The sequence below is a fragment of the Rhinopithecus bieti genome, unplaced genomic scaffold, assembly GCF_001698545.2.
Source record: "Rhinopithecus bieti isolate Rb0 unplaced genomic scaffold, ASM169854v2 scaffold_18620, whole genome shotgun sequence".
Lineage (NCBI taxonomy): Eukaryota > Metazoa > Chordata > Mammalia > Primates > Cercopithecidae > Rhinopithecus > Rhinopithecus bieti.
Window position 1 is genome coordinate 1,754,489 of NW_016809631.1, and position 12,811 is coordinate 1,767,299.

Here is a 12,811-nt window from a genome sequence, read left to right on the forward strand (position 1 = left end):
GTTACATGTCATTTTTTAAACAAAAAATATTATCTCTTTTCTTCTAGGAAAACTAGAATCTAGTTCTAGGATATTAGAATTTTCTAGTATCTTTTAGAATTATTAATGGTTACAAATCAAGGAATTAAATGAGCAGCAATTAGACTTACACTGTGTTAAAGGATTTTTTAAAAAAAGATAAAATCAAAATCACCTTATAGATATAAAATAAATATATGTTAAAGATTTGCTTTAACGTATTGTTTAATTAGGGAACCAGATAGATGTTAAAAGTTGTTCAAAAGAGAAGTTAAAGAAACACACATTTATCTGGAATAATGGAAGTTTGATGTGAATTATCATATTGCCACTACATTTCCTCCTCTCAGGGTGCATGGAGGAAAGTCAGAAGAACATCCTCTGGCCAGAATGTATTTACATGTCTATGGACAAGAGTTATTTTGCATTTGCTATCAGTATCTATAACTTACAAAGTTGTAAAATAGTTCAAGGATAGTAAAAGGCTAGAATCAGATAACCAACAAGAGTGTACTCTAAATAATACATAGTTACTCATTGGAGACACACAGTAATATTTTTTGCTTGTTCCAAATTTACTTGCAGTTGAAGCCATACCAGATGAATTATAATTCAACATAATATATTTTATTTGAGAAATGTGCAGGGCAGTTACAAAGCATTGTAAGAACCTAGCAATGTTATATTTCTCTGTTTCAGGTTTATGCTGCTGACTGTTTTGATGGTGTTCTTCTAGAGCTACGAAAATATTTGCCAAAATATTATGGCATCTGGTCACCTCCCACTGCACCAAACGGTAATCTTTTCATAAAAATTATCTTTCAGTTTTAATTCATGAGTGTACCTTCTTTAAAGACCTTATGTAAAATTAAAATTTAATATAGTATGTATTATAAAAACACAGAATATATATGTTCTGCTTTCTAATCTTTCTTTCACTAAATGAAACTTATTAATACTTTTGTTTTCATAATGATTTTTAAAGTGGCATATACAAGTAAATGGCCAATCTCTTATAGTTGAATGGAAGCATATATACTTAATACTATCTTAATTTGCAGATGTTCTGTCCTAATTTATCGTGTAGTTTATTTTCCCATTTTGAGTAATTTTACAAAATCAAGAAAATATTGTCTCTGCATGACTTCCTCCCTGTCTCTTATCCTATTCCTTCATCCCTCACCTCCAGGCTTTAAATTACAGTCTTTTGAAAAACACTGGTAAGTTTCATAGGGAATAAAATGACCTAAATAAGGACACAGAATTTCTCTTTTTTAAGATTAACTAATACCTGAAGCAGTATTTGCCCCCAGAAGGCATTTGCCAAAGCAGACACAATTTAATTAAATAAGCAGCTTGACTGACCATTGACAAAGGTGAATTGAAGGGAAAGGGCTTCAAACTTCAGTGGGTTTAAAAATAACCTATGGTCTTGTTAAAATGCAAATATAAAAGTCCAACTCCCAGACATTTTGTTTATACAGGTCTATGTTGGAGTATAGTGATAGACCTGTTAAAAGCCATGGGTGTTTCTGATGTGGATAGTTCTTGATCCATACTTGGAGGACAGAAAGAGAAGGGGATTCCAGTGTGAGTCTGCCTATTCCTTTGGTCAATTCTTGTCTTCCTTTAACTTACTGACTTTGTGTGCCAGGATTCACTAATAGGGAACCCTGGTATCTCTCTGTGAGTATCCTCAGCTAGCTAATAGTAAATCCGTATCTCCCTTGAGTATTTATGATTCCTCTGTACTTTAATTGTATAAAAAAAAAGAAAGTGAGCCGAAGCTCTATTAACTATCTTTTTTCCTCCCTCCCTTAATTCCTTCCTTCTTTTTTGTGGGTTTACAGGTCTTTTTAGTCCTAAATATATCTATGTGTCTATGATTCAGATCAACATTTTGCTTAAATTACTTTACAAGTCATTATGATTGCCCTTTGGTCATCATTCCCTATATAATCTCTCGCAAACTCATTTAATGCCTTCCTTTTTTTCCCCTTTTGCTGTAAGTGGAAGTTTTCAGGAATGCTATAAATGAGATAAAGGAAAGGAGAAAGTACAATATCTAGATTCCAATGAACTTTGCTACTGATTGCTGTTTAATTTAGAGTAAATCATTATTCCTCAGTAAAGTGACGCTGAAAAATTAATGAAGGTTGCTGAGGTTGGTGTTTGATTAAAAATCTAGATAATTAAACGCTTAGTTTAAAGGATTGTTTGGAAAGAGTAGAATAACAGCAAACATAGCATAATTACTATGAATAGAGTATACAGAAAGAATTTGGATAAGAGAAGAAATATTTTAATTAAAGATAGCATTTTTAGTTTAGGATTACTAGCATATAATTTAAATAATCAAGGGATTGCTGGTAATCAACCTTTTTGGTCTTCAGTACTATATAATCTTGAAGTTCAGCTATGCTAATATAGAAGGAGCAGTAACTTTGAAGTAAAAATATTTGTCCTCTGTCTTGGTTATTTACAAATTTTGTGAACTTGGCTAACTCAGTAATCTTTTTGAGCTCCACCTTTTCTTCTACAAATAGAAAGTAATACCACTGAGTTGTAAAGATGCATGTTATCTTATGTGAAAATATTTTATAAACTCTAATTCTCTCATTTGAAAATAAATGGAGATGTTTATTTTCAAATATCTCCATTTTTGGAGATATTGTGCTACTAAGATGAGAGGATGAAGTGAGGAAGCTGAGTAACGAGAGGAGAAAACATAAACTGAAGGGAAAAAAGGACAAGAAATAAAGTATATATGATAACACAGTGGTCCAGTAGTAGCAACAGTTGCTTCAAGGGATTTTCTACTTCTTTCCTACTTTGTTAGCTCTGGAAGAAGTGGGGCAAAACTGTTGAACCATGCAGATTGTTTTCTTTTGATTTTACTGGCAACTTCATAGAATCATCTTTCTGTTTTTATCCTTTGGATTGCAAATGAAAGAAATAGAAGATGGCAAACGTATGTACATGTTTAGCTCACAGGATCATGAAAACATATTTGCTTGAGTTTTAGTAGAATACTACAGTTTGCATTACTGTGTTTTATGTAGTCTTAAATTAATGACATTATTTCATGTTGGTTTTTGTTCTTGTTGTTGGGGTATCTTTTCTTATGTGTTCAGGGTAGAATTTTATAAAGCTGGTACTGTTTTTAATAATCCAAAGTAGTAAAATGCTGAAAGCCAACTTGTTCAACAAACTATCATATAATAATTTGAACAATAAGAATGTTTTGACCAATGAGGTTTTTTCTTTTAATTTTATTATGATAGTTTTATTGAGATGTAATTTACATACCATAAAACTGATCCATTTAAAGTATACTACTCAGTGGTTTCTTGTGTATTCACAGAATTGTACAATCATCACAATTACCTACTTTTAGCACATCAGCAGTGGAATTTTATTTTATTTTATTTATTTATTATACTTTAAGTTCTAGGGTACACGTGCACAACATACAGGTTTGTTACATATGTATACATCTGCCATGTTGGTGTGCTGCACCCATTAACTCGTCATTTACATTAGGTATATCTCCTAATGCTATCCCTCCCCACTCCCCCAACCCCACGACAGGCCCTGGTGTGTGATGTTCCCCTTCCTGTGTCCAAGTGTTCTCATTGTTCAATTCCCACCTGTGATTGAGAACATGTGGTGTTTGGTGTTTTGTCCTCGCGATAGTTTGCTGAGAATGATGGCTTCCAGCTTCATCCATGTCCCTACAAAGGACATGAAGTCATTCTTTTTTATGGCTGCATAGTATTCCATAGTGTATGTGTGCCACATTTTCTTAATCCAGTCTATCATTGATGGACATTTGGGTTGGTTCCAAGTCTTTGCTATTGTGAATAGTGCCGCAATAAACATATGTATGCATGTGTCTATAGCAGCATGATTTATAATCCTTTGGGTATATACCTAGTAATGGGATTGCTGGGTCAAATGGTATTTCTAGTTCTAGATCCTTGAGGAATCGCCACACTGTCTTCCACAATGGTTGAACTAGTTTACAGTCCCAGCAACAGTGTAAAAGTGTTCCTATTTCTCCACATCCTCTCCAACACCTGTTGTTTCCTGACTTTTTAATGATTGCCATTCTAACTGGTGTGAGATGGTATCTCATTGTGGTTTTGATTTGCATTTCTCTGATGGCGAGTGATGATGAGCATTTTTTCATGTGTCTGTTGGCTGTATGAATGTCTTCTTTTGAGAAATGTCTGTTCATATCCTTTGCCCACTTTTTGATGGGGTTGTTTGTTTTTTTCTTGTATATTTGTTTGAGTTCTTTGTAGATTCTGGATATTAGCCCTTTGTCAGATGAGTAGATTGCAAAAATTTTCTCCCATTCTGTAGGTTGCCTGTTCACTCTGATGGTAGTTTCTTTTGCTGTGCAGAAGCTCTTTAGTTTAATTAGATCCCATTTGTCAATTTTGGCTTTTGTTGCCATTGCTTTTGGTGTTTTAGACATGAAGTCCTTGCCCATGCCTATGTCCTGAATGGTATTGCCTAGCTTTTCTTCTAGGGTTTTTATGGTTTTAGGTCTAACATTTAAGTCTTTAATCCATCTTGAATTAATTTTTGTATAAGATGTAAGGAAGGGATCCAGTTTCAGCTTTCTACATATGGCTAGCCAGTTTTCCAAGCACCATTTATTAAATAGGGAATCCTTTCCCCATTTCTTGTTTTTGTCAGGTTTGTCAAAGATCAGATGGTTGTAGATGTGTGGTATTATTTCTGAGGCCTCTGTTCTGTTCCATTGGTTGATCTCTCTGTTTTGATACCAGTACCATGCTGTTTTGGTTACTGTAGCCTTGTAATATAGTTTGAAGTCAGGTAGCTTGATGCCTCCAGCTTTGTTCTTTTGGGTTAGGATTGACTTGGCAGTGCAGGCTATTTTTTGGTACCATATGGACTTTAAAGTGGTTTTTTCCAATTCTGTGAAGAAAGTCATTGGTAGCTTGATGGGGATGGCATACATTACCATGAGCAGTATGGGCCATTTTCATGATATTGATTCTTCCTAGCCATGAGCATGGAATGTTCGTTCTTCCATTTGTTTGTGACCTCTTTTATTTCATTGAGCAGTGATTTGTAATTCCCCTTGAAGAGGTCCTTTCACATCCCTTGTAAGTTAGATTCCTGGGTATTTTATTCTCTTTGAAGCAATTGTGAATGGGAGTTCACTCATGATTTGGCTCTCTGTTTGTCTGTTATTGGTGTATAAGAATGCTTGTGATTTTTGCACATTGATTTTTGTATCCTGAGACTTTGCTGAAGTTGCTTATCAGCTTAAGGAGCTTTTAGGCTAAGACGATGGGGTTTTCTAAGTATACAATCATGTCATCTGCATACAAGGACAATCTGACTTCCTCTTTTCCTAATTGAATACACTTTATGTCTTTCTCTTGCCTGATTGCCCTGGCCAGAAGTTCCAACACTATGTTGAGGAGTGGTAAGAGAGGGCATCCCTGTGTCATTCCAGTTTTCAAAGGGAATGCTTCTAGTTTTTGCCCATTCAGTATCATATTGGCTGTGGGTTTGTCATAAATAGCTCTTGGTATTTTGAGATACGTCGCGTCGATACCTAATTTATTGAGAGTTTTTAGCATGAAGGGCTGTTGAATTTTGTCAAAGGCCTTTTCTGCATCTGTTGACATAATCATGTGGTTTTTGTCTTTGGTTCTGTTTATATGCTGGATTACATTTATTGATTTGTGTATGTTGAACCAGCCTTGCATCCCAGGGATGAAGCCGACTTGATCATGGTGGATAAACTTTTTGATGTGCTGCTGGATTCGGTTTGCCAGTATTTCATTGAGGATTTTTGCATGGATGTTCATCAGGGATATTGGTCTAAAATGCTCTTTTTTTGTTGTGTCTCTGCTAGCCTTTGGTGTCAGGATGATGCTGGCCTCATAAAATGAGTTAGGGAGGATTCCCTCTTTTTCTATTCATTGTAATAGTTTCAGAAGGAATGGTACCAGCTCCTCCTCGTACCTCTGGTAGAATTTGTCTGTGAATACGTCTGGTCCTGGACTTTTCTTGGTTGGTAGGCTATTAATTATTGCCTCAATTTCAGAGCCTATTACTGGTCTATTCAGGGATTCAACTTCTTCCTGGTTTAGTCTTGGGAGGGTGTATGTGTCCTGGAATTTATCCATTTCTTCTAGATTTTGTAGTTTATTTGTGTAGAGTTGTTTATAGTATCCTCTGATGGTAGTTTGTATTTCTGTGGGATCGGTGGTGATATCACCTTTATCATTTTTTATTGCACCTGTTTGATTCTTCTCTCTTTTCTTCTTTATTAGTCTTGCTAGCGGTCTATCAATTTTGTTGATCTTTTCAAAACACCAGCTCTTGGATTCATTGATTTTTTTTAAGGGTTTTTTTTGTGTCTGTCTCCTTCAGTTCTGCTCTGATCTTAGTTATTTCTGGCCTTCTGCTAGCTTTTGAATGTGTTTGCTCTTGCTTCTCTGGTTCTTTCAATTGTGATGTTAGGGTGTCAATTTTAGATCTTTCCTGCTTTCTCTTGTGGGATTTAGTGCTATAAATTTCCCTCTACACACTGCTTTAAATGTGTCCCCAAGATTCTGGTACATGTGTCTTTATTCTCATTGGTTTCAAAGAACATCTTTATTTCTGTCTTCATTTCGTTATGTACCCAGTTGTCATTCAGGAGCAAGTTGTTCGGTTTCCATGTAGTTACCCAGTTTTGAGTGAGTTTCTTAATCCTGAGTTCTAGTTTGATTGCACTGTGGTCTGAGAGACAATTTGTTATAATTTCTGTTCTTTTACATTTGCTGAGGAGTGCTTTACTTCCAACTATGTGGTCAATTTTGGAATAAGTGTGATGTGGTGCTGAAAAGAATGTATATTCTGTTGCTTTGGGGTGGAGAGTTCTGTAGATGTCTATTACATCTGCTTGGTGCAGAGCTGAGTTCAATTCCTGGATATCCTTGTTAACCTTCTGACTTGTTGATCTGTCTAATGTTGACAGTCGGGTGTAAAAGTCTCCGATTATTATTGTGTGGGATTCTCAGTCTCTTTGTAGGTCTCTCAGGACTTGCTTTATGAATCTGGGTGCTCCTGTGTTGGGTGCATATATATTTAGGATAGTTTGCTCTACTTGTTGAATTGAGTGATCCCTTTACTATTGTGTAATGGCCTTCTTTGTCTCCTTTGATCTTTTGTTGGTTTAAAGTCTGTTTTATCAGAGACTAGGATTGCAACCTCTGCTTTGTTTTTGCTTTCCATTTGCTTGGTAGATCTTCCTCCATCCCTTTATTTTGAGCCTATGTGTGTCTCTGCATGTGAGATGGGTCTCCTGAATATAGCACACTGATGGGTCTTGACTCTTTATCCAGTTTGCCAGTCTGTGTCTTTTAATTGGAGCTTTAGCCCATTTACATTTAAGTTTAATATTATTATATGTGAATTTGATCTTGTCATTATGATGTTAGCTGGTTATTTTGCTCGTTAGTTGATGCAGTTTCTTCCTGGCATCGATGGTCTTTACAATTTGGCATGTTTTAGAAGTGGCTTGTTCCGGTTTTTCCTTTCCATGTTTAGTGCTTCCTTCAGGAGCTCTTGTAGGGCATGCTTGGTGGTGACAAAATCTCTCAACATTTGCTTGTCTGTAAAGGATTTTATTTCTCCTTCACTTATGAAGCTTAGTTTGGCTGTATATGAAATTCTGGGTTGAAAATTCTTATCTTTAAGAATGTTGATATTGGCCCCCACTCTTTTCTGACTTGTAGAGTTTCTGCTGAGAGATCTGCTCTTAGTCTGATGGGCTTCACTTTGTGGGTAACCTGACCTTTCTCTCTGGCTGCCCTTAACATTTTTTCCTTCATTTCAACTTTGGTGAATCTGACAATTATGCATCTTGGAGTTGCCCTTCTCGAGGAGTATCTTTGTGGTGTTCTCTGTATTTCCTGAATTTGAATATTGGCCTGCCTTGCTAGATTGGGGAAGTTCTCCTGGATAATATCCTGCAGAGTGTTTTCCAACTTGGTTCCATTCTCCCTGTCACTTTCAGGTACATCAATCAAACATAGATTTGGTCTTTTCTTATAGTCCCATATTTCTTGGAGGATTTTTTGTTTCTGTTTACTCTTTTTTCTCTAAACTTCTCTTCTTGCTTCATTTCATTCATTTGATCTTCGGTCACTGCTACCCTTTCTTCCAGTTGATCGAATCAGCTCCTGAAGCTTGTGCATTCGTCATGTAGTTCTCATGCCATGGTTTTTAGCTTCTATTTAAGGTTTTTTAGGTTATTTAGCTTCTATTTAAGGACTTCTCTACATTGTTTATTCTAGTTAGCCATTTGTCTAATCTTTTTTCAAGGTTTTTATCTTCTTTGCCATGGGTTCAAACTTCCTCCTTTATCTTGGAGAAGTTTGATCATCTGAAGCCTACTCTCAACTTGTCAAAGTTATTCTCTGTCCAGCTTTGTTCTGTTGCTGGCGAGCAGCTGAATTCCTTTGGAGGGGGAGAGGTGCTCTGATTTTTAGAATTTTCAGCTTTTCTGCTCTTTTTTTTCCCCATCTTTGTGGTTTTATCTACTTTTGGTCTTTGATGATGGTGACGTACAGATGGGGTTTCGGTGTGGATGTCCTTTCTGTTTGTTAGTTTTCCTTCTAACAGTCAGGACCCTCAGCTGCAGGTCTGTTGGAGTTTGCTGGAGGTCCCACTCCAGACCCTGTTTACCTGGGTATCAACAGTGGGGGCTGCAGAACAGCGAATATTGCTGAACAGCAAATGTTGTTGCCTGATCTTTCCTCTGGAAGCTTCGTCTCAGAGAGATACCCAGCTGTGTGAGGTGTCAGTCTGCCCCTACTGGGGGGTGCCTCCCGGTTAGGCTGCTTGGGGGTCAAGGACCCACTTGAGGAAGCAGTCTGTCCCTTCTCAGATCTCAACCTCCATTTTGGGAGAACCACTAGTCTCTTCAAAGCTGTCAGACAGGGACATTTAAATCTGCAGAGGTTTCTACTGCCTTTTGTTTGGCTTTGTCCTGCCCCCAGAGGTGGAGTCTACAGAGGCAGGCAGGCCTCCTTGAGCTGTAGTGGGCTCCACCCAGTTCAAGCTTCCTGGCTGCTTTGTTTACCTACTGAAGGCTCAGTAATGGCGGGCGCCCCTCCCCCAACCTTGCTGCCACCTTGCAGTTCCATCTCAGATGACTGTGCTAGCAATGAGCAAGGCTCCGTGGGTGTGGGACCCTCTATGCCAGGCCTGGGATATGATCTTCTGCTGTGCCATTTGCTAAGACCCTTGGAAAAGCACAGTATTAGGGTGGGAGTGACCCAGTTTTGCAGGTGCCATCTGTCACAGCTTCCCTTGGCTAGGAACGGGAATTCCCTGACCTCTTGGACTTCCTGGGTGAGTCGATGCCTCACCCTGCTTCAGCTCATGCTCAGTGGGCTGCACCCACTGTCCGACAAGCCCCAGTGAGATGAACCCGGTACCTCAGTTGGAAATGCAGAAATCACCCGTCTTGTGCATCTCTCATGCTGGGAGCTGTAGACTGGAGCTGTTCCTATTTGGCCATCTTGGAACTGCCCTGGAATTTAAAAATATAACATTTGTTGGCAATTATCTTTGAGCATTTCGTGCTATTCATACAAATAAATATCATTTGTACCTGTGTATAAACATGTAAGAGGCTAATACATGTAGCATCAAAAACCTTTGGATATAATTATTTGGAGGGATAGAAAAGTATAACATTTAGTAGGTTTGAAAAAATTGAGAGTTTTCCAAATGTAATCTCTAGCCTGTTTGGTAGTTTTCTGGAGCTAGCTACTAGTCATGTTGCAGGAGGCATGAACTGAAACAAGCTGACATACATGTCTGTTGCATCCCTCTTCCTTCACCCCTAATCTGTGGACCCAAATTCTCTACTTATTATTCTTTCTGCTTTTAACTTGTATTGTTCTCAGGAATAGCTGGAGATTGATGTAGCAAAGAAAGGTCTTATTGTATTAGTCCATTTTCATACTGCTTTAAAGATACTACCTGAGACTGGATAATTTATAAAGAAAAGAGATTTTGTTGACTCGTAGTTCTGCATGGCTGAGGAGGCCTCAGGAAACTTAGAATCATGGGGAAGGTGAAGGAAAACAAGGCAGGTCTTACATGGCTGCAGGAGAGAGAAAGTGCAGGGGGAACTGCCACTTTTAAAACTATCAGATCTCATGAGAACTCCCTCACTGTCATGAGAACAATTTGGGGGAAAACGCTCCCGTAAGCCAATCACCTCCCAACAGGTTCCTCCCTCAGTACATGGGGATTCCAATTAGAGGTGACATTTGGTTGGGGACAGAGAGCCAAACCATATCATCTGTTTTTCCAGTTGGCTTCATAATTGAGCAGTGGTTCTTCCTCTGGCTTTTCCTCCTTTTTGTGAGGTTTAGAAATCAAACTAGTAGCTAATACCTAGTAGATTTTCCAGATAGGGTGAGGAAAAACTTAATGCAATTTGAAACCTGTATTTTCATAATTTATGAAATCAACAATATTGATTAAGGGGCTATAAATAAGTATTCCTTCAATTCCCTAAATGCCCTCCCTATTTTCTTCCCTTTAAAGGAACTGGTTATTTCAGCTTTACTATTTAGTTATCTCTAGATTTTCTGAGATTTTTCTGTAGGGCACTTTTGCCTCTTTTCTTAGGATATCAAGAATAGCAGTAGAAAATTAGCTAAAGGAATTTTTTTATACCTAACGCTTATAAAACCATATGTATATTTAACTTATGTTTAAGATAATTATATTTAATTATATATGTTTAGCAAGATAGAAAAGTTCCATTCATAGTAACCTGGTGTAATCTTTATTTTTAAATTTTTTAAAATTTCAGTAGGTTTTTGGGGAACAGGTGGTGTTTGGTTACATGAATAAGTTCTTTCGTGGTGATTTCTGAGATTTTGGTGCACCCATTGCCGGAGCACTGTACACTGTACCCAGTGTGTAGTCTTTTATCCCTCACCCACCTTCTGCCCTTTCCCTGGAATCCCCAAAGTCCATTGTATTATTCTTATGCCTTTGCATCCTCATAGTTTTGCTCCGACTTATGAGTGAGAACATACAATGTTTGGTTTTCCATTCCTGAGTTACTTCACTTAACCAAACATAATCTCATACTGTCATCAGCATCATAAAATATATAAATATTTTGAGCATGAAAACAATGTCCTTGGTAAAGCCACAGAGGGATCTTATGTAGTCTGCTTAAAACAGCAGGAAGTGTTATATTTCTGAACACGTGATATTTTTATAATCTTTACCTCAGAAAAATTAAGGGACTATAGAAATTCTTTATATACTTTCTATAAATTAATAAGTGATAAGTTATTGACCATAGCCTCTTAAACGTAGCTTATTTCTAAACATTGTTACCTGTTGAAATGAACTCCACGTATTTATGAAGAGTAGATATCCTTTTATTTATTTTACAAGTACCAGCACTAAACTTTACAGACTCTCTCTCTTAGATCTGGGGTTTACAAGTGCCCATCCTTAGTCTTCTGCAGGACTCACTTCATAAGAGTCCTAAATAGAGTTTTCAGAGTTATAAAAGTAAATCTAGTTAATTGTGCTATCTATCTTTATGATACACACATGTCTATGTATATAGATATGTAAAAATAATCTCTATTCTAATATTCAGAATTCTGCCTTATAAACTACATCATATGAAATAGTCATATTATAATTATTTTACAAGATACTTTTCAAACATCATATTAATATAGTCTAATTTATATTCTTGACCTTGAACAGAGTGAACTTAAACTATTCCAGATAGAACACGTCTATCTTGCCAGGCACAGTGGCTCTCACCTGTAATCCTAGCACTTTGGGAGGCCAAGGTAGGAGGATTGCTTAAGGCAGGAGTTCAAGACCAGCCTGGGCAACATAACAAGACTCTGTATCTACAACAAATTTTAAAAATTAGGCCAGGTGCGGTGGCTAATGGCTGTAATCCCAGCACTTTGGGAGGCTGAGGCGGGTGGATCACCTGAGGCCAGGAGTTCAAGACCAGCCCGGCAAACATGGTGAAACCCTGTCTCTACTAAAAATACAAAAATTAGCTGGGCATGGTGATGGGTGCCTATAGTCCCAGCTACTCAGGAGGCTGAGGCAACAGAATTGGCTTGAACTCAGGAGGCAGAGGTTGCAGTGAGCCAAGATCAACCACTACACTGCAGCCTGGGTGACAGAGAGAGACCCTGTTTCAAAAATAAAATAAAATAAAATAAAATAAAGAGAAAAGAAAAGAAAAAAATAAAAATTAGCTGGGTGTGGTGACATGCACCTGTAGTCCCAGCTACTCAGGAGGCTGCAGTGAGAGGATGACTTTAGCCCAGGAGTTCGAGGCTGCGGTGAGCCATGACTGTACTGCTGTACTCCATCCTGGGTGACAGAGTGAGACCCTGTCTCAAACAACAACAACAAAAATCTATCTTATTTTTAGTTCATTAGATTTTTTTGGATCAGTCTTAGAACAAATTTCTTACTGTCATCTTTTTTTATGTTACTATTGCATCAAAGAAAACCTAGCTGTCATATTTATTGTAGTAATGTTTACCATCTATAACCTTGACTAAGTTGTACCTTTTTCTTTAGAATTAAAAAAAAAAAAAATAGGCAAGCTGATCTTATGGATGATGGGGGAAGGAAGGATGAAATAGTAGTCTCAGAAGATGGAAAAGTGAGGAGATTTGGGAAACAGATCATGATAGTTGAGCAACTTTAAGGGCATACTTGAGGTTAGTGG

General features: G+C 37.5%; 1 protein-coding gene across 2 annotated transcripts in view; it reads left to right on the plus strand.

The window, feature by feature from the left end:
* Positions 1-12,811, plus strand: part of IPMK (inositol polyphosphate multikinase) — a 77,438-nt gene that overhangs the window by 32,189 nt on the left and 32,438 nt on the right. For both annotated transcript variants that reach the window (XM_017889901.1, XM_017889902.1), the window contains exon 3: positions 718-814. In XM_017889901.1, coding sequence (XP_017745390.1) covers positions 718-814 — 97 coding nt within the window. The remainder of the gene's footprint in view (positions 1-717; positions 815-12,811) is intronic.